Source organism: Schistocerca gregaria, chromosome 8 (genome assembly GCF_023897955.1).
Source record: "Schistocerca gregaria isolate iqSchGreg1 chromosome 8, iqSchGreg1.2, whole genome shotgun sequence".
Classification (NCBI taxonomy): domain Eukaryota; kingdom Metazoa; phylum Arthropoda; class Insecta; order Orthoptera; family Acrididae; genus Schistocerca; species Schistocerca gregaria.
The window spans coordinates 424,441,190-424,463,757 of record NC_064927.1 but is presented as its reverse complement, the minus strand read 5'-3'; the positions used below and the strand labels follow the sequence as shown (position 1 = coordinate 424,463,757).

General features: G+C 46.5%; 1 protein-coding gene across 2 annotated transcripts in view; it reads right to left on the bottom strand.

The window, feature by feature from the left end:
- Positions 1 to 22,568, bottom strand: part of LOC126284227 (UDP-glycosyltransferase UGT5-like) — a 219,129-nt gene that overhangs the window by 39,587 nt on the left and 156,974 nt on the right. For both annotated transcript variants that reach the window (XM_049983001.1, XM_049983002.1), the window contains one exon: positions 14,402 to 14,666. In XM_049983001.1, the coding sequence (XP_049838958.1) occupies positions 14,402 to 14,666 (265 nt within the window). The remainder of the gene's footprint in view (positions 1 to 14,401; positions 14,667 to 22,568) is intronic.

Genomic DNA, 22,568 nt, shown 5'->3' with positions numbered 1-22,568 from the left:
AAGGTAGGAGACGGATACTGGCAGAAGTAAAGCTGTGAGTACCGGGCGTGAGTCGTGCTTCGGTAGCTCGGATGGTAGAGCGCTTGCCCGCGAAAGGCAAAGGTCCCGAGTTCGAGTCACGGTCGGGCACACAGTTTTAATCTGCCAGGAAGTTTCATATCAGCGCACACTCCGCTGCAGAGTGAAAATCTCATTCTGGAAACATCCCCCAGGCTGTGGCTAAGCCATGTCTCCGCAATATCCTTTCTTTCAGGAGTGCTAGTTCTGCAAGTTTCGCAGGAGAGCTTCTGTAAAGTTTGGAAGGTAGGAGACGAATACTGGCAGAAGTACAGCTGTGAGTACCGGGCGTGAGTCGTGCTTCGGTAGCTCGGATGGTAGAGCACTTGCCCGCGAAAGGCAAAGGTCCCGAGTTCGAGTCTCGGTCGGGCACACAGTTTTAATCTGCCAGGAAGTTTCATATCAGCGCACACTCCGCTGCAGAGTGAAAATCTCATTCTGGAAACATCCCCCAGGCTGTGGCTAAGCCATGTCTCCGCAATATCCTTTCTTTCAGGAGTGCTAGTTCTGCAAGTTTCGCAGGAGAGCTTCTGTAAAGTTTGGAAGGTAGGAGACGGATACTGGCAGAAGTAAAGCTGTGAGTACCGGGCGTGAGTCGTGCTTCGGTAGCTCGGATGGTAGAGCGCTTGCCCGCGAAAGGCAAAGGTCCCGAGTTCGAGTCTCGGTCGGGCACACAGTTTTAATCTTCCAGGAAGTTTCATATCAGCGCACACTCCGCTGCAGAGTGAAAATCTCATTCTAGTAACTGTAGTGTTGGCAGAAGCGCCAACACCGTGTTAAGGCCCGTCCACACGCAACGATCTGTCTGCGCAAATGCCTGCGCACATCACATCTGCGCAGACAGATCGTTGCGTGTGGACAGAAGATTTGCACCAACCTGAGGTGTGCGCAAACCTGGAAGTTGGAGGTTTGAGCGAAACCTCTCAAATCTGTGGGTTCAAACCACATCTGCGCAGACAAGCTGGAGCGTGTGGACAGGAGATCGCCGCAAATCTGGAGCGAAACAGCTGTTGCTCCGTCTAGTGTTTGTACTTGTGCGCACAGGGCTTTAAAATGGCTGATACTCGTCAGTGTTCTCGAGAGTTTGTAAATGAATTCAGTGAAATATATAGAAACCATCCATGTTTGTGGAAGATTAAAGTAAAGAATATAGTGACCGAGACAAAAGACAGCAGCATACAATGATCTAATTGAAAAATTGCGGGTATTATTGCACTCAACTCATGTTTCGATATTGCAGTTGAAAATTCCAAATCCTTGTAGCTCCTTCCTGTTGCTAGGAATCTTAATGTTACCGCCAGCCGTTCATGAGAAGTTGCCCTTCTCTATACAAGTATTTTTTCTCATAATATGAGGGGTTACAAGAGATAATTATAAGTTTCGAAATCTATCCGCAAATAATTTCGCCAGTCGTTAGGTTCGCCCTGCAACTCTCGCACTAAATTTACACGAGAAAACTGCTTTCGCTTTAGCAGCCACTGTCTACACGATTTTGACCGCTTTCTCTCTTTCCTGCGGTTGGTCTGAATGTTTTTTGCAACACAAGTTGCGAACACAGACCACAACAGAACTTCCTCCATTTCTATATTTCAAAATAACTGAATTAAATTTTTGACGTTTACGGGGAGAGTAGTCGCTTGCCACTGATATTTCTTTTCTACACCGACAGATGGCGGGCGAGTAGTAGATTGGGGTTTTTGTCGTGTGAACACACCACATTTGCAGCGATATTTTGCATCTGCGCCGATGTCTGCGCAGATAGTTGCGTGTGGACCGGGCTTTACTAGAGGAGGTCGAAATGCACGCGTTTTAGTTCACGCACGCTGGCGTGAGGAGGGAAGAACTATACTGGCGTGAGGTCTGGAACATGGCAAGGAATTAGAATTCAGAAAGCGGACATAATTAGTTTGATACTTAACTTTAATCCATTAATGATGAACGTCGCTCTTGACGGTACATGATTCAAAATATTATCTGTTCAGAAGACATATAGTAACTGAATATGGCGCCTTGCTAGGTCGTAGCAAATGACGTAGCTGATGGCTATGCTAAACTGTCGTCTCGGCAAATGAGAGCGTATGTAGATAGTGAACCATCGCTAGCAAAGTCGGCTGTACAAATGGAGCGAGTGCTAGGAAGTCTGTAGCAAATGACGTAGCTGAAGGCAATGCTCAGTTGTCGCCTCGGCAAATGAGAGGGTATGTAGACAGTGAACCATCGCTAGCAAAGTCGGCTGTACAAATGGGGTGAGTGCTAGGAAGTCTCTCTAGACCTGCCGTGTGGGGGCGCTCGGTCTTCAATCACTGATAGTGGCGACACGCGGGTCCGACGTATACTAACGGACCGCGGCCGATTTAAAAGTTACCACCTAGCAAGTTCTGAAAGTATTTGTGTGGAGTGTAGCCATGTATGGAAGTGAAACATGGTCGATAAATAGTTTGGACAAGAAGAGAATAGAAGCTTTCGAAATGTGGTGCTACAGAAGAATGCTGAAGATTAGATGGGTAGATCACATAACTAATGAGGAAGTATTGAATCGGATTGGGGAGAAGAGAAGTTTGTGGCACAACTTGACGAGAAGAAGGGATCGGTTGGTAGGACATGTTCTGAGGCATCAAGGGACCACAAATTTAACATTGGAGGGCAGCGTGGAGGGTAAAAATCGTAGAGGGAGACCAAGAGATGAATACACTAAGCAGATTCAGAAGGATGTAGGTTGCAGTAGGTACTGGGAGATGAAGAACCTTGCACAGGATAGAGTAGCATGGAGAGCTGCATCAAACCAGTCTCAGGACTGAAGACCACAACAACAACAACACCTAGCAAGTGTGGTGTTTGGCGGTGACACCACAGTAACAATAGACAATCTGAGTAGCCGTCTTATATTGTTTGCAGATGATGCTGTCATTCACAGTCTTGTAAAGTCATAAGACGATCAAAACGACTTGCAAAATGATCTAGAGAAGACATGTGTATGGTGGGAAAAGTGGCAATTGACCCTGAATAAAGAAAAGTGCGAAGTTATTCACATGAGTACTAAAAGAAATCAGCTAAATTTCGATTACGCGATAAGTCACACAAATCTGAGGGCTGTAAATTCAACTAAATACTTAGGGATTATGATTACAAATAACCTAAATTGGAATGATCACATAGATAATATTGTGGGTAGAACAAACCAAAGACTGAGATTCATTGGCAGAACACTTAGTAGGTGCAACAGGTCTACCAAAGAGACTGCTTACACTACGATTGTCCGCCCTATTCTGGAGTACTGCTGTGTGGTGTGGGATCCGCATCAGGTGGAACTGACGGATGACTTCGAAAAAGTACAAAGAAGGGCATCTCGTTTTGTATTATCGCGGAATAGGGGAAATAGTGTCACAGACATGATACGTAAATTGGAGTGGCAATCATTAAAACAAAGGCGCTTTTCGTTGCGACGGAATCTTCTCTTGAAATTTCAATCACCAGTTTTCTCCTCCGATTGCGAAAACTTTCTGTTGGCACCCACCTACATAGGGAGAAATGATCATCACTATAAAATAAGATAAATCAGGGCTCGCACGGAAAAATTTCAGTGCTCGTTTTTCCCGCGTGCCGTTCGAGGGTGGAACGGTAGAGAGACAGCATGAAGGTGGTTCATTGAACCCTCCGCCAGGCACTTTATTGTGAATTGCAGAGTAATCAGAGTAATCACGTGGATGTAGATGTGGAAACGCTTTGCGCATGTCACTGAGGTTCAGAGTTTTACGTTGGCGGACACGCTATACCATACGCTCAATATGAGCACCATGATCTCGAAACGGTAGCCCATTTCATTCCACGAACCAATCGGCAGGTCCGTCTTCATTGAATTGACAGCTCTAACAATTCGATTTCTCAGCTCTTTAAGAGTAGCTGCCATAGGTGGGACGAAGATTCCAATTTTTAGGTAATCCCACAGAAGAATACCGAGCGAGGTGGCGCAGTGGTTAGCACACTGGACCCGCATTCGGGAGAACGACGGTTCAATCCCGTCTCCGGCCATCCTGATTTAGGTTCTCTGTGATTTCCCTAAATCGCTTCAGGCAAATGCCGGGATGGATCCTTTGAAAGGGCACGGCCGGTTTCCTTCGCAATCCTTCCCTAACCCGAGCTTGCGCTCCGTCTCCAATGACTTCGTTCTCGACGGGACGTTAAACACTAAAACTCCTCCAAAGAAGAATATCGCTAGGTTTCAAATCTGGTGACCTGGGAGGCCAAAAGTAGTGAACAAGATCTTGTTATCTACCTCTTCCAGTCCACTGTTGTGGGATGGTGTTGTTCAGATTTAAGGTGACTTCATTGCCTTCCTTTATGCTATCCCCTGAAACCTTTTCCCGCCGATTCTGAGCCGCAGTGTGTCAGAAATGTTATCCCAGCCGCCCACAAGAAAACCGCGTGATTTCAGCGCTACGCGTTCCGGCTCTGACCCCCATCACAGAGGCGTCAAAAGAAAGGGCGACATCTCGGTAAGAGGGACTGTGAGGACCTTCCCAGAGTATGACGTGCCCACGGTGGCGTTGGGCAGAATTGAGACGAAATTTGGTGGCAATGTGACACCATTAACCCACACGAACGACACACAAACTTCTTGAGTTCAAGCCTTTCTTTCGCATGTGTCTGCACCTTGTTGTTTGATACATAGTCGAGCCCTAGTAACGACACAAGGTGCCACGCTTTTGTTCCGTGAGGGGCGAAGGCTGTAGGCACTTTGAAGCCAAATTTCAAACTTCTGCGTCGCAGTAGGAGACAGTTACGGGATCTCGTAAAGTGGTCATATAATTCTGCTGTGCAGTGTAGACTAGTTATTACTACACTAATATGTACAGAGCGGCCATAGAAATTCAGTAACACAAAAACAACTGTAACTGAGAAGAGGAGGGATTGGAATTAGGTTGTGCGTTTTGGTGTTAACTAAAGAAAACAGCGCAAAGTCTTCTCTACTACAACCTCCACCATCTTAGACGGTGGACAGATGACGTGACGTCGCTGTCGATATGTATAAACATTTCGGATTGCTGAGCTTCTTTAAATGTGAAACTGCTATTTTACTACGGTTGTAATGGTACAGGAAGGTGACTTAAGCCGTGAGTGAACATAGCTTCTAACATTTTATTTACCATTGTGCACAAATTTTCAGTTTACTATAAAATCATAATCTTCTTTAAAAAAGACAGTTAATCAACCAGCAGAGTGGTAGAATAAAGACTCATATTTCGTAGCAGAATAATTCTTGCTCAATTGAGAATGAATGCTAGAGCCATTAGAAGAATAATTAAAATCCACCGTGAAAGAACAAGCCCCATCAGACAAAAGTGATAACAACACAACATTAACAATAAGAGAATTAATTTACGCTAGACGAAGCCAGAAAATAAAATGTCTGGAAGGAATATACAAAATTCATAATAACGTCAATGAATAAAACCAGTGAGCTAAATAAACTCACTCTATAAAAGAAGCAAAAAAATTCACGGGAAATTTTCTCTACTTCATCGTGCCCACAATCCTATCGTCTACAGAACTACAAAAAATTAGACTTGTCACTCATCACAATTTACTCAAAAACAGTTTTATTATCCAGATGCATAATCATCAATGACGGCAAATGCGAATTGGTACACTGAATACTGCTGTATAACCCGCCTGAAGTAATTTTATTCTTTGTGCTAAGAACCACAAATCACAAAATCACTTGACATAGTAATAACATGGTCAGCCATGCACACAGTAATAGCCCACGTAGTACTACTGTCTGCTGTTTTCATGTAAATACACTCTAAGGCAGAAAAACAACGCATCACGAAAGAACTGTCCAAATACGACGGAAATCGGTAGATGTGATGTGCATGCAGAGCCAAGCAGATGAATATAATTTGATAAAAATTAGATGAGTTATTCAAGAGAAAGAGCTTCACAAACTAAGCAAGTCAATAACGCGTTGGTTCACCTCTCGTATTTATGCGACCAGTTATTCGGCTTGACATTGTGTGGTAGGGCTGTTGGATGTCCTCCCTAGGGATGCCATGGGGAAGGTTCTGTCCAATTGGCGCTTTCAGTCGGGAAACCCTAGACGGTTGGACGGTCCTGTCCGTAGTCCTCCAGACGTTTTCAGTTTGATAGAGATCCAACGACCTTGGTGGCCAAGGTAGGGTTTGGCAAGCTGGTCATCGAGGCTCAGTTCGAAGCAGGACCGTTCAAAGAAGACAGTTATATACCAGTCAATAATCTGCTAGGCCAAAGACGTGTCTGAAGATGTCTCAGGCAGCGCTGGAATGCCAACCTGATTATCGCGCGCCATATGGCTCGAGAACCAAGAGTGATGATCTGGGGTGCCATTTCTTTTGATAGTAGCATCGTTTTGGTTGCCATCTGCAGCAGTCTTACAGCACATCGGTATGTCAACAACATCCAACGCCCCGTTTTTTTTTTTTTTTTTTTTTTTGTCCTTCATGGAAATCCAACCTGGGCTTACATCTCAGGAAGACAGATGCACTGGGAGTTTTTGCACTACGTTATTTTCGGGTGTTTAAGCGCTGTAAGCGTGTTTGAACAGTGTTACGCATGCATTATTTTTTGACGATTTACGAGTTGTTTGCGTGTTCCATTATTTTGTGAACAGATCTGTAGGCTGTGCAATGCATGATTTAGACAGTTGACGATAAGCAAGCATGTCTTCAAAGCGTTTTAGATGCATTATTTTGACAATTGAAGAGTTGTTTGCATCTGTGCACATTAGTGTACTGCATTAGTTCGGTAATTTACGAGTTGTTTACGTGTCTGTATGCTGTGTATTGTGAGTCCAAGCACATCAGGGTGAGTGTTTTGTATCTGTGTAATAAATATACTATGTCAAATCCGTCCCTAAATAAATTGCTCGAAGATAAATAAAGTACACTCCCCCCTCGCTCCAGTATCCCGGCACAGGCTGAGCCATTTTCCCGCCATTTTTCCCCTCCAGACCGCCATGAGATGAAAGTGCACGCTGGTGGCAGTACTGTGTCCTAGGTCAGTTGGACTCCAGACCTCATGGTGAATACAGTGGAAGGAGCTACGTCCTCAAATTGTTTAAATAAAGACTGCCTGCAAAACAGAAACTTAAGTCCATCCTATCCAGCAGCCCAGCACAGGAGAGTCCTTTTACGCCATTTTTCCCCTCCAGACCGCCATCTTGGGTTACATCATGGGAGGGGCGACGGCGCCCTCTGGTGGCGGTACTGTGAACTAGGTCAGCTGGACTTCGGACCTCTGAGTGAACACACTTGATGGCGATACTGTCTCTAATTTTTTCAATAAAGACTGAAAATGTAGACTTATGTGCATCCTATCCAGCACAGGCTGGGTCATTTTACCGCCAATTCCTAGGAATAGGTGGCGGTTGGATGATAGGTTAGTGTAGGTGGCCCAAGTAAGCTATTTTCCAGCCATTTTCTTAGGTTAGTGGAGGTAATCGTGGTGTGTTGCATTGTCCTGATGGAATTTGCACTTCCACCATTTTTTAGGGCAGGGGAGGGTGTGAGGGTTGGGGAGGGAGGGGTGGATAGCTGAGGGGGGAGGGGAGAGGGTTAGGTTAGTAGAGGTAGCCCAATTAACCTATCCCCAACAAAATTTGAACTTCCAACCATGACGCCATTGAGATGTTGCCATATCTATCGCCGCCATCTTGGACCCGCCATCTTGAATAAACTTGGCAACGATGGAGATTGAGGTGACGTCCTTGTTGCTCTACTACTAACGTGATCTACCGGATTTCTCCGCTATTCACATTAAAGTGCCTGGCAGAGGGTTTAATGAACCATCTTCAAGCTTTGTCTCTACCATTCCACTCCCGAACGGCACGATCGCTTAAATTTTTCTGTGCGTGCTGGGATTTCTCTTATTTTATCGTGATGATCATTTCTTCCTATGTAGGTGGGTGCCAACAGAATGTTTTTGCAATCGGAGGAGAAAACTGTTGATTGAAGTTTAATGAGAAGATCCCCTAGGAACGAAAAACGCCTGTGTTTGCACTCCAATTCACGTATCATGTCTGTGGCACTATCTCCCCTATTTCACGATAATACAAGACGAGATGCCCTTCTTTGAACTTTTTCGATGTCATTCGTCAGTCCCACCTGATGCAGATCACACGGTGCACAGCAACACTCCAGAATATGGCGGACAAGAGTGGTGTAAGCAGTCTCTTCTAAGTGTTCTCCTATCGAATCGCAGTCTTTGGTTTGCTCTATCCCAACATTTCATATGTCATCTTTCCAGTTTAGGTTAATTGTAATCCCTAAGTATTTAGTTAGATTTACAGCCTTCATATTTGTGTGACTTATCGTATAAAGCAAATTTAGCGGATTTCTTTTAGTACTCAAGTGAATAACTTCACACGTTTCTTTATTCAGGGTAAACTGCGACTTTTCACAACATAAGGATATCTAAATCATTTTGCAATTCGTTTCGGTCATTGGATGACTTTACAAGACGGTAAATGACAGCAACATGTGCAAACAATCTAAGAGGGCTACTCTGTCTCCTATATCGTTAATATAGATCAGAAACAAAAGAGGGACTATATCACTTCCTTGGGGAACGCGGGTTACTACTTTTGTTTTACTCGATGACTTTCCGTCTATTACTACGAACTGTGACCTTTCTCACAGGAATTGAAGAATCTAGTTGCACAACTTTGGCGATATTCCGTAGAGAGGCAGTTTGGTTACAAGACTGCTTGTGAGGAACGGTGTCGAAAGCCTAATGGAAAACTAAAAATGTGGAATCAATTTGACACCCGCTGTCGATAGCACTCATTTCTTCATGACTATGAAGAGCTAGTTGTGTTTCAGTAGAACTATATTTTCTGAATTAGTGTTGACTACATATCAATAGTCCGCCTGGTTGGCCGTGCGATCTAACGCACGGGAAGCAGAGCCTGGTTCCCGGCACGAATCCACCCGGCGGGTTTGTGTCGAGGTCCGGAGAACCGGCCAGTCTGTGGATGGTTTTTAGGTGGTTTTCCATCTGCCTTGGCGAATGCAGATGGTTCCCCTCATTCGGCCTCAGTTACACTATGTCAGTGACTGCTGCGCAAACAAGTTCTCCACGTACGCGGCTGCGGTGGGGACGGTGCCTCTCTGTCGTTTCTAGGTCGCCGGTTAACATACATACATACATATATCAATAAATCTTTTACTTCGAGATAACTCATTATGTTAGAACACAGAATACGTTCCAAAACTCTACAGCAAATCGACGTTAGTGGTAATTCAGCGGATTACTCCTGTTTCCCTTTCTGGATAATGGTGTGACTTTAGCAATTTTTTAGTCTTTAGGTAAGGATCTTTCTATGATCGAGCTTTTGTACAAGCGTACTCTGAAAGGAACCTGACTGGTATACAATCTGGACCGGAGGCCTTGCCTTTATTAAGTGATTTAGGCTGCTTTGCTACACCGAGGATATCTACTTCTTTGTTTCTCATTTGGCAGTTGTTCTTGATTGGAATTTAGGAATATTTACTTCGTCTTCTTTGGTGAAGGAGTTTCGGAAAACCGTGTTTAATAACTTTCTCAATTTGTGAAGCAGTTTATCTGGAATAAATCACCAATTTTTTTTCAGGAATTGTAACCGTTTGTTTGTCTGGACATTTACCGATTTCTATCCCATTAAGCTCAAGACACTTTCCCAGTTCGTGTTCTCAACGAACTGCAAGGACCAGAGCCTTCTACAACAAAACAACGCCCGACATGCCACTTCCACCCTCGAACAGCTACCAACCAGCCAAAGGCTGCTCAGGTGCCTCCTGAAGTCCGTCCTGTTCGGCTTGTCCACAACAGTCCATCACAACGGGGCTTCCCCGACACCTGCTCGCGACAGCAGTGCCCTCTCGTAAAGCGCGGGGTAACTGCAGTAGCTTTGCCGCCACCAGCCGAGCCTGGTGGAACGCGTTCTCGTGTAATTACGCGGAATTTCAAATCGGCCTGGACGTGTGACATCTCGTGACGGCACAGTAGCCTCTGAAGATGTCTCCAGTATAAGGAGATGAAACGTTAGACAGACAATTATACTTCGGACCACGACCTAATCTCCATAAAACAAAAACTGGCCAGGTGGGAGAAACACTAGCGCTCTGGGGGATCCCCAGAACTTCAGTTATGGATACGGACAGTGAACCCATCTCGGGAATCGAGAATCTGGACGACTTTTCCTGTTATCAGCATTGATACTGGCAAGTTATCGGCTGTGGTATTTCCAAGGCTTTCGAGTACGTTTTAATTTTAAGTTTGAAGTTGAATAAAAGAAATCACAAAAGAAATATTTTTTTCGTGCGACAGAAGTACAAAATAACAATTTTCCGGTTTTTTGTTACTCGTATTGTGACTCTTTCTTCTTGCCAAATGACATGATACTCCGCCCTTGGCCAATGGGGCGTACACTTTGATCACTGAGTTTGTGAGTATAAAAATGTGACATAGCTGTTCGTATCTTTTGATTGCATCGGGTTAGAAGCTTACATTTATTACACCGCCAAGTAACTGTGGACCTTAACATACGACGTAAATTTCAAGGCGGTAAGTCGTATATGTGTGTAGAACGAAAACTGTCGTACACGTATGCACACGAAGTGACCACATTTTCTCTATTGCACAGGCACTCTCACATGCACTAAAACCAATGAGGAAGCAAGATAGCTAATCAAGAAATTAAAACAGAAGGAAAACAAAACACAGAAGAGCTAAAGGAACAGTACAGGGAAATGTGACTGGCTGACCACCTACAAAAAACTTGGGTGAGCCAGCCACACGGTTGACACATTACAAACATCTCCCGAAAATCTTGTTGAAACATGGGACAATTCAGAAAACTTTGAAACGCGAACCACATTCGTTTGATCATTGCATAAAATAGACTGCAGATCCGCCGGCAAATCCGCTGGTCAGCAAATAAAATGCAGTCCAATAAAATGTGGTGCACCGTGATCTGCACGCCACAAGCACCACACATCGGAGGGTCCTCTCGCCGGAGTAAAAATCCATGCGTCATAGGGCTGTGGCCGATGCGAAGACGAGTAAGGAGGACCTCGTCCCGTCAACCTGGCTGGGAGGAAGTAGGCCACGGACGAGTTGTGGGCTTGGCGACACCGATGTTCCCAACGACACATGACTTTACAGGACATGAAGGCATTCAGGGGGTTAGCACACTGAAAGACCTCCTAGGCTGCTCGATCAGCCCTTTCATTCGCCATAATTTCCGTGTGCCCTGGTACCCATCAGAAAGACACCTCCTTCCCCAGTCGCTGTAGTTGGAGGAGGGAGTAACTCTACCCATTCCTGAGAAAAAGGGGTATTAAGAGACAGACAGATATACAGTCAGACAACAAATGACAAAAAAATTTCCCTGTGATATAAATATAATTTAACAATTTTTAGGTATTTTTCCTTTAGCTTTACTGTGAAACCTTGGTTTTTGTTAAATTTCAAGATTCTAGTCCAATGGGAAGTACCTTATAAATTTTGATGAGTGAATTTGCGAGTATAAAAATATGTGACATAAATAGCTGTACGTTTTGATTGCACTGGCTTACAAACTTACGATTATTAGACCACCAACAGATCGTAGACCTTAGTATGTAACATATATATCAACTTGGTACGTCTGCCCTTCCTGAGAAAAAGGCAGTCGGACAGACAGGTTGACAACAAAGTGTTAACATAAGGGTTCCGTTTTTATCGTTCGATGTACAGAAATCCAAAAATCAGCAAGGATCCAAATACCAGTCGTGAAAGCGTACACCGCATGATAGTACGTCGTGCCTGTTAGTTTTGTGAAGTTGCAAAGTGCAGGTCGGTTGATGAAGAAGATGGAGTCTTAACATCATCTGGAGGAAGATTTTAAGTATCGAGTTATGCTTTTCACTAACAAAACTTTTTTCTTGTGGGCTTTCCGCCATCAATAACGTCTTATCAGTCTTCCGGCGAGAATCCACATGCCACTGAAGGGCACCTTTTCGATATCTCTTATCCGTAGCTGAACGCTATGATCTGACCGACAAGCAACTGAGCACGTTATCTTATCAGACGGCCTCGAGAGCATCACGACCGTTCACCTACTGCGAAATAAGCTTACGCTGATGCCGGAACTGAACCAGCATCTTCAGTATGATGCAAAATCTGCTCACTATAAGTTGCAGCTGAAATGTCAATCAAACAACACTCCACTTCCAGCTACTGCGCACCAACCAACACGTGGTGTTCTGCGTCAGGTGTGTGGCAATAGCCCGTGGGGGACACAACAGAGAAAAGGAAGTGAAAGCGAGAAAACCTCCTAAGCAGCGGCATCATCAAGATCATTTCCTGAGGTCACTACGTGCCCTGGAAACCGGTAGAAAACCGTTTCCGTTTGCAGCCTTTGCAAGAGAAGAAGAGCGTCCTGTACGTTTTGCACCATCCTATCTGCTGGGTACATCTGACCAACAGCATCTCATCTGCTCCCGCGCCCTCATCATAGCAAACAATTTTGGATAATGAACTGAAAACTGCTGTGGGAGGCCTATCCTAATGACAATGTCAAGCAACACGATGATAAAATTCTTCCGCTTAGACGCATCAGTGCAAGCTCTAATAAAATCTGGGTGACAATTTCAAATCTCATTAACTTTAGTTTTAAAAATAAAGTCTGGGGCACAATTCATCCTGTATTCAGTGCATTCAAAATGTAAACTGGGCCTCTCTAGTAGACAGCGAGACCTCTATTCCATCCCTAGTTTTTGATGTTCACCTGTGACCACTCAGTGCTTTCCCTCACGTGGATCCCAAATTAGGTTTGTCACTACTCACAAGAGGGTATCTCCTCATACTAGGCCCCGTGGTGATCTGCTCCCCAGTGTATAACTTGGGGCTACTCGCCAGAGAGCAGCTCCTCATGATAGCAAACCCAATGATCTGCTCCCAGTTCTATAACTTTTAGCTACTCACCAGAGAGCAGCTCCTCGTCGTAGGCCTGCATGGTGATCTGTATGCAGTTGTATAACTTGGTGCTACTGTCTAGGTGGCAGCTCATTGTGGTAGGCCCCCATGGTGATCTGCTTCCAGTTGTATAGCTTGGTGTTCTTCACAAGAGGGCAGCTCATTGTGGTAGACCCCCACACTGATGTGCTTCCAGTTGTATAACTTGAGGCTACACACCAGGGAGCAGTTCCTTGTCGTATGCCACCACAGTGATCTGCTCCAAGATGCATATGCAACTTGGTGCTACTCACCAGATGGCAGCTCCTCACGGTAGGATTGCTTGGCCATCTGCTCTCAGTTGTATTACTTGCTACTACTCACCAGAGGACAGCTCCTCGTGGTAGGCTCCCACAGTGATCTGCACCCAGTTATGTAAATTGGTGCTAGTCAGCAGCCCCCCCCCCCCTCCCCTCCCGCCACACAGTGATCTGCTCCCAGATGCATAACTTGAGCCGGCCAGAGTGGTAGAGCGGTTCTAGGCACTACAGTCTGGAAACACGCGACTGCTACAGTCACAGGTCGGGCATGGGTGTGTGATGTCCTTAGGTTAGTTAGGTTTCAGTTCTAAGTTCTAAGGGGCTGATGACCTCACAAGTTAAGTCCCATAGTGCTCAGAGCCATTTGAACCATTTTTTTGCATAACTTGATGCTACTTAGCAGAGAGCAGCTCCTCGTGGTAGGCTCCCACAGTGATCTGCACCCAATTGTGTAAATTGGTGCTAGTCACCAGGCCCCCTAGAATGATATGCTCCCAGTTGCATGACTTGATGCTACTTAGCAGAGAGCAGCTGCTTATGGTAGGACAGCATGCTGATCTGCTTCCAGTTCAGTAGCTAGATGCTACTCACCAGAGAGCATGTCCTTGTGGTAGGCCATCACAGTGATCTGCTCCCAGCTGCATAGCTTGGTGCTACTCATGGGAGGGAGGCTCCTCATGGTAGGCCTATATGGTGACCTGCATGCAGTTGTATAACTTGCTGCTACCCACCAGAGGGCAGCTCCTCATGGTAGGCTCCCACAGTGATCCACTTCCAGTTATATAAATTGGTGCTGCTCACCAGATGGCACCTTATCACGGTAGGCTGCCACAGTGATCTGCTCTCAGTCGAACAACTTGGTGCTAGTCACCAGAGGGCAGCTTCTCGTGGTAGGCCACTGCAGTGATCTGCTTCCCAGTGTATAACTTGGTGCTACATAGCAGACAGCAGCTCCTTGAGTTAGATCCCCATGGTCCTAGTTATATAATTTGTTGCTACTCACCAGAGGGCAGCTCCTCGTGGTAGGCCTGCACGGTGATCTGCTCCCAGTTGTATAACTTGGTGCTACTCACCAGAGGGCAACTCCTCGTGGTAGGCCCCGACAACTATCTGCTCCCAGTTGGGCGGCGGCGGCTCGTCCAGCTCGAAATGCGAGATTACGGTGAGGTTGTGGCCGCGGCGCGACAGCTCGAGCAGCAGCTCGCGGAACACGATCCAGTGGCTCTTGCCGGGCACGGGGAACACGGCCAGGATGTTGGCCGCATCGCACGCCGGCGCACACAGGCTGAGCACCGCCCCCAGCGCCAGCAGCGCCGCCGCCGCCGCCGCCACGTCGCCCTACAGCGGGAATCGCACCCAGGACGTTAGGCACGGAGAACAGATTGCAACCAAGCCGCACTCCAGGGTATGCTAACAACATGCGAAGCTAATAGTCCAGTAATGTTAAGAAAAGGTATCTGCTCCTAAGAATTTTGTACCGGCAGAGTGAGAATAAGTGTAGTGGAGAGATGAACAAAGTGGGCAGATTAAGTTATTCATATCCCTTAAGTCGAACAGCAGTAGAGCCAACATGTGTGATAACTATCACACAATCACCTAAACATAATGGTTCGAACCTAGGGTAATAACCCGTTTAGGGGTATAGTGAAATTTTTTGAGGGGTAAAAACTAAGTGATTTGATTCTGTTTCAGTCACGTAACTAATTTTTTTTCAAAAGATCATTACTATCTATCTATCTCTTGAGCCTTGTCCTGCAGTTACACAGGGTCAGCCATTGTTAATCGCAGTTGGCATGTCAATGATTAAGGGGTGACCGGATGCCCTTCCTGCTGCCACCCAGTACCCCCCCCCCCCCCCCCCATGACGGAATTAGTGTTCCCCAACTGTCTGCGTCGAGCATAATCCATGGAACAGTGCGAATGTGTTCAGATGTCTGCAAGCCATGTAACTGAGGTGAAACATAGGGACCAGCCCGGCATTCACCTAGCAGGATGTGGAAAACAGCCTAAAAACCACATCCAGCCTGTCCGGCACATCAGCCCTCGTCGTTAATCCGCCGGGCGGATTCGATCCAGGGCCGGCGCGCCTACCCGAGTCCAGGAAGCAGCGCGTTAGCGCTCTTTTCTTTTTTTTAATTATGTCATGAGACATCCACCTGTAACTAATCTGATTAAGTCATAGTTTCAGTTCTGGCACATTCTCGGAAGTTAATTTCAGAATATTGACAAAATTTGAAGAGTCATCATCGTGACGACTCTGAGGCCAATCCTTGTCAAACGAAGAATACTACTGAAGTAAACATTTTCCTTAAGCAAAAATTGGCTGCCAGCATTTCTTTTGCTTTAGAAGGCATAACTGATGACAGAATATTTGGTCCGTTTTCCATAGTATTATTTTTACTGGCTGAACACATATGCTAATTAGTTTTTCATGGGATTTGTATCGTTTTAGAGCAACGGACCAGTTCTTCAAGCCGTACTTAACGAATGCCTTATAGGAGTCCTTTTCCGCAGTAACAGTTTTTGGAGGCAATCTCTTGTTTTCACACAGAGACCTACACAAAAAAGAATAAACTCTGTGTTCTTTTTCGTCATACTGAATCCAAGTATATGTTTTTACCCAATGTTTTTAAAAAGTCCTGCTCTCGCGGTTGACACTTTCAGTAACGGTATTATTTTTCGTGGAATTACCAGGAGTAGTAACAGGGATTTCATTGAAACTTCCTTGCAGATTAAAACAGTGTGCTGAACCGAGTCTCGAACTCATGACCTTTGCATTTCGTGGGTAAGTCGTCTGCCAACTTTTTTTTTAATAGTCATTTAATTTTAATGTCCCTAAAGAAAAATCATATATGAAAAAGAAGGGAAAGAAATATAGGGGTGAAGTGACATCCTCGACACTTCACTGGGAGTAAATCCTATCCCTCGAAACAACGTAAACCTGGGACTCCACACCACTTCGGGGGGTTGTGAAACAAGCTGCCTAGAAAGTTCGCATAATGCGTTTTATATTTAGAGTGGCGTCGAATGATTTCGTGTTGTTCTAGCAGATAATGCCAACAGTCCATGTCCGAAATCAAGGTCCGCGAGAGCACGTAGTGCGATGCGTGTCCTCCAATCCATCGGATCCCCGATGTTTTTTGTGAGGGGAAAAAGACAGCGTCAGGGAAAAATAAAGCGTCCGTCGTGATCGTGGATTCGTCGGTACGTAGGAGGAGGGCCATGATGCGTTGCGTCAGCCGCCAAACATCCGTTGCCTCACCGCACTGCAGAGAATGTTCGTCGGTGTCCTGCATGCCACATATAAGGCAGAGCGGGGAATCTACGATGCGAATGTCGTACAATCGTTGGCGGTTGACGGTCTTGCGGTTGATTAATGTATACCATGACGATCGCGCTGCTGTGGTGAGGAGAGGTGTATGGACAGCTCGCCAAATCTGTCGCCAGTCTCGCGTTGGGTGTTTAAGTTCGACAACATTGCTGTCATGATGACGCCGCAAGTATCGATACATTTCACGGGTAGTGGGGATTCTTGTAGTTGGTCCTGTAACTGAAGATAACTAAAATCAACAAAGAATCGCGCGACGTGAGAAAACGAGGGCGAGATTGTGCCTACCGCCACCGGCAGTCCAAAGGACGTGGGAAGAAGCACATCCAGGATGGCCGATGTGTTGGCGTGTTGCCGTTGGTTACAAGTTCGTAGCGTCGCTCGCAGGTATAGAGCTAGAGCCTTTTTTTCCGCATATGCGTGAGGTTAAGTCCTCCAGAATGGTGCGGGAGAGTAAAAGTCTCGTATTTGATCTTAAACAACATTCCTTGGCTGACATAGTATCCAAAGGCCGCCATTAATCTGTCAGCAATACCATGTGGCATTGGCAGTACCTGTGCCAGGTGCGGCAGTCGCGAGGCCAGGTGAACATTAGTGTAGTCCACCCTTTGGAGCAGGTCGTGCGTCCGGAGTGAATTGTAGCGTATGTGCAGTCGGACGTGCTGGAGGAGACGTCGATAGCTCGCCGCCGCTGATTGCCGTGGCGATCAGGTGAATAATACACCTAAGCATCTCAAGATGTCCACCGTCGTAAACGAACTGTGCAGAGCGTCCAGCCCTCGACCGATGTGCATGATCTTGGTTTGATTCATGTTGACCCTGCTTCCCGGAGCTACTCCGTACATAGTAAGAAGGGTAACCACCTTACTTACTTCGTTCTCCGACCGGACGAGTATCATCAAGTCGTCGGCATATGCACGACACGTGAAGGAGCTCGCACGGAGTCGGGCGCCTGTTAGAGTCCGTCGACGAGTCTACATCAATGGTTCGAGCGCTATTGTAAACAGTCTCATCGACAAGGGACATCCTTGCCTAACTGAGCTGCAAACAGGAATCGGTCCTACCTCCCTGCCATTGACTCTCACCGTGGAAGAAGCGCCGCGAAGGAGGCGCACGAGGACGGTAATAAAGTCCTGTGGTATCGCCATGCGTCGCTTGGTCGAGCCAAGGAAATAATGGTTGATCAAAATCCACCGATACAAACGCCGCACTCATGCGACAAGCTTCCGTCAGGGAAATTACGTCACTGTATTCGCCTAGGATAGAATGTATGTTGCTCTGAACCCCTAGACAAGCCTGGTCTGATGGTATTGTCTTGGATATTACAGTCTTGAGCCTTGCCGCCAACATTCGCGCAAAGATCAGTATTGAGCATCGTGAGCGGTCTAAATCGATGGGCGCTGACACTCGCTGTCGATTTCGGTATTGGTATAAGCAGTTCAGCCGTGAACTGCGACGGAACGTCCGTGTCAGGGCTCAATAACTCATTATACATCAATACCAACTGGGACATCATTAAATCCGCAAATGTGCGATAAAATTCAAGTGTCAACCCATCTGGCCCAGGGGATTTATGCACCGCACCCTTCGTTTCTGCGGATGTCATCTTCCGTTAGGGGTTCCAATAGCGCCTCTTCATCCGGACCATCCACCTCCGTTTGCATCTGTCGCAAAATTTATTCTCCTGCCAGATTGTCCGTCGGCGTCCCAGTGAAAAGGAGGCGGTAATGCTCCAGCAACTCAGCAGCAATGTCCTGTTGTGACGTCAAGGGCCGACCATCGTCATCATGGAGCACTGTGATCAGGGATAGGCGATTACGCGCATGTCCCTTGGACACATGATGCATGCTAATACGTTCTCCATCGACGTTGTCCAAGCAGCGAGCACGGACCGAGAGTTCCTCCAGTCGACGTCTCGTGATCGATAAAATGCAGGCCTGAATGCGATGGACTTCCGCTTGACGCTCGGGCGATGGGGCCCTGGAGGACAGGTCGCGGAGCACCATGTAGTAATAACCAAGTGTAACTCGGAGCCATTTCGCTTTTTCCTTGCCATACATTATGAGGCCTCTGCGTATTGCCGGTTTCCACATTGCAGCCACCATGAAAGAACCATACAGTGCAGCGGCAGACGGTGAGTGCATGTCTACCATGTTTCTTCGATCCGCTCCCGACATTCGAGATCCACCAATAAGGATGAATTAAGTTTCCAGGAACTACGACTCCGCCAGACCCGCTGCCGTGGGAGGGTTAACGTGCAGAAATATGCAAGGTGATCCGTAAAAGCTGTGGGCCAGCGTTCAGCAGCCAACACGTGACCCCGTAATCTGTCAGAAACATAAATCCGATCCAGCCTGCTCGCCGAGTGGCTAGTAAAATACGTGTAGGCCTCTCGCTGCCCATGGATCTTTTCTCACGCGTCCATTAGGGCCATGTCCCGGCAGATCGTGTTCAGAGCGTGGCAGGGGATGAAATTAGTAGTTTGATCCTTCGGTGCGAGTACACAGTTAAAATCTCCCCCTACCAAGATGTGGTCATACCTCCCATGGAATAGGGGGGCAATCTCCTCCGAGTAGACTCGTGCACGCGCCTGTCGATTGTCGGATCCGGAGGGTGCGTAGATGTTGACGATACGAATGCCGTTCACGGTCATAGCCAAACCCCGAGCCGAAGGAAGATAATCGAGGTCACACATCGGAATCCCTTCCCGGACTAGTATCGCTGTGCCACGTCCTCCATCTGGAGGCGGCGCTAGATAAGTGTTGTATCCATGCACGTCGAGAAAAGCAGCATTGCAGGTTTCCTGCAGCAGCAGAATATCAACGTCTGTGGCGTAAACCATGTCCCGGAGAAGTTGCATCTTTGCATGCGAACGTGCGGTGTTAATGTTCACTGTGCCCTCCTTATATGCTTGGTCCGTTGTCATTGTCATGCTCGTGTCATGTCACTGAGAACTCCAAGGGCTTTAGTCCACTATTCGTGTTCAGAGGGGTGCCCGCCAACGCGTGGCCCTCCTTTGTTGTCGTTCCGTGGTGTGCATCCTGTAGGTGAGTGGTCATCATTTGGGGGTGGCAGTTCCTGTATGTCTTTGACTGTTTCCGCCCCGTCGCAGTGGTCATCAATCCGAGAAACGTCCTCTGATGTGTTTCGATGTGGCTCCAGGGACATTGGCGTTCCTGACTCCTTCGTCGGCAGCGCTGGGTCAGTCGGCGCCAATGAAGAGGGACCGTCTGAAAGGCAGGACATCCGGTCACCATCTGACTGAATCCTGTCAGCGTCCTCTAAAGGCACGTGTTCCGTGTCAGACAGTTCTTCGGCTAGGATACCTTCCGTGTCCCCTAGGCTAGGGGGGGGGGGGGACACGTCACCCGAACTATGGCGACGCTTTTTGCGACGCTTCGGCGATCGCTGTTTGCGTGCCCTGCACTCTGTTGCCTCACTGTGTTCGTCGATCGCTCGTTGGTCCGTGCCGGCGACACTGTCTCGACCTCTACTTCCACGCCGCGTGCTACATGTGAGTTTTCGGAGGGTTCCTCCCTCATCTGACGTGACATGGGTCTAGGGACATTCTCCGAGTCACCTCCATGCTCCCGTAACTCGGTCTGCTCTTGCATAAACACGTCCTTGTCACGCTACGAACTTGGCAACACCTCCCGGCGGGCCACCGACACGTACGTCATCGGCAGTTGCGTGGGAACCTCTCGCTGTGACGCTTCTCCGTGTGGCAGTTGCACGACGCGGCGTTGTATGCACACCAAGCGGATATGTCCTTCTCCACCACAGCCAAAACAGGTGTGTGGCCGGCCATCGTAAATCACAATAGCTCGACATCCTCCAGTGTATAAATAAGAAGGGATATGTTTAGTAAGGACGATCCGCACCTGTCTGACGCCATTTAGCACAGGATAGGTCCTAAAACTTGCCCAGCGCTCAGGCGTATGACAGTACCGTTCCATATGGTCTCACCGATTCAGTGACCATCGATTCTGGCACCTCAAACGACAATTCAAAGATCCGAATGACCCTCACACCCAATCCTGAAGGAGCTACTGTTACATCGCTGATATGGCCATCGGAGTGTCGAAATTTAAATCCTCTTTGAGCAGCGGAGAGAGTTCTTTCACACGCAGCTTCATCGGTCATCTTTACGTACATTGTACTGCTTACAATGGACAGATGTATTCCAATTATGTCTGCAGCAGGTAAACGAACTTCTTCCCTCAAAAAACGCTCTATTTCGAAAGCTTTGGGTCTGGCATATTCGTTGTCGAACGTAAACTGGATCGTAGTCTTTCGAAAATTGTGTGCGCCACCGCCGAAAGCAGACTGCGCTCTCGGCTACCCTGGCGGGTCAAAAGATCGTTACTATTATCAGAAATTTGTAAGACTAATATTAATTACATACATTACCAATAATTACTTTTCTCAATTCGTACTGTACGTGGACGAGGATAGACGTACCATCACTAGCCATTTCCAATCCTGTTCCACTCGCGAACAGAGCGAGGGAAAAATGACTGTAGTTATACCTCCGTATGGGTCCTACTTTCTCGTATCTTATCTTCGTGGTCCTTATGCACAGTGCGTGTTGCAGACAGTAGAATCGCTCTGCAGTCAGCTTCAGGTGCCGTTCCCCTAAATTTTCTTAATAGTGTTCCTTGTAAAGGATCTCAGTGAAACTGAATAAGAATCACAGGGTCTGCTGAAAGGAATGAACAGTCTAATGAGTACAGAATATTAATTGAGAGTAAATCGAAGAAAGACGAAGGTAATGAGAAGTAGCAGAAATGAGAACGAAGGGAAACTAGGATTGGTGATCACGAAGTGCATAACGATAACGAATTCTGCTAGCTAGGGAGCAAAGTAACGCAAGGAAGGAGGACATAGAAAGCAGACCAGCCCTAGCACACAGGCCATTCCTGGCCACGAGAAGTCTGCCAGAGCCAAACGTAGGCCCTAAGATATTTCTGAGAAAATACATTTGGGGCACAGCATTGTATGGTAGTGAAACATGGACTGTTGGAAAACCGGGAAGGAACAGGTTTGAAGCATGTAAGATTTTTTTTATTACCTAAAATTGCACGTGCATAGTCACAATCGCAATAAACTTTCTAACAGCGTTCGTGGACTCTATATCGCCTGCTCCGTTTACCGCCACCATCTACCATCATGGTGGTAGGTCTGGAGATGGTCTAAAACACACCTAAACAGGTAACCCCCCCGCCCCAAAAAAAAGAAAGTTTCTTGCGGTTGTGACTATACGTGTGCAATTTTAAGTAATAAAAAATATAAAAAATCTCGCTGTTCTCCAAGAGAAGAGAAATGTTCTCAAAAGTCACATTTCAGATGTGGTGCTACAGAAGAATGTTGAAACTTAGGTGGACTGATAAGATAAGTGAATGAGGAGGTTCTCCAGAGACTCTCCGAGGAAAGGAATAGCTGGGAAACACTGACAAGAAGAAGAGACAGGATGATAGGACATCTATTACGACATCAGGGAGTGACTTCCATGGTACTAGAGGGAGCTGCACGGGGTAGAAACTGTAGAGGAAAACTGAGATTAGAATACAACCATCAAATAAATGAGGATGTAGGTTGCCAGTATTACTCTGAGATGAAGAGGTTGGTACAGGAGAGAAATTCGTGGTGGGCCACAGCAAATCAGCCAGAAGATTGATGACTCAAAAAAAAGCAATAGACAGAAATGCATAGAAATCTGTGATTGATATATAATATCGAATAGTTTGATTATTTTAGGATTAAATGAAGTACTTAAATCAAATCAATTTTGACAAAGTGGCAAACTAATCACATGACCCACATAAACGAGCAAAGTGGTCACAGAGCTTCAAACTAAAAAACAGCGGATAACAAACTTTTTAAACAAAGAAATATATTTTCAGTGAAAAATG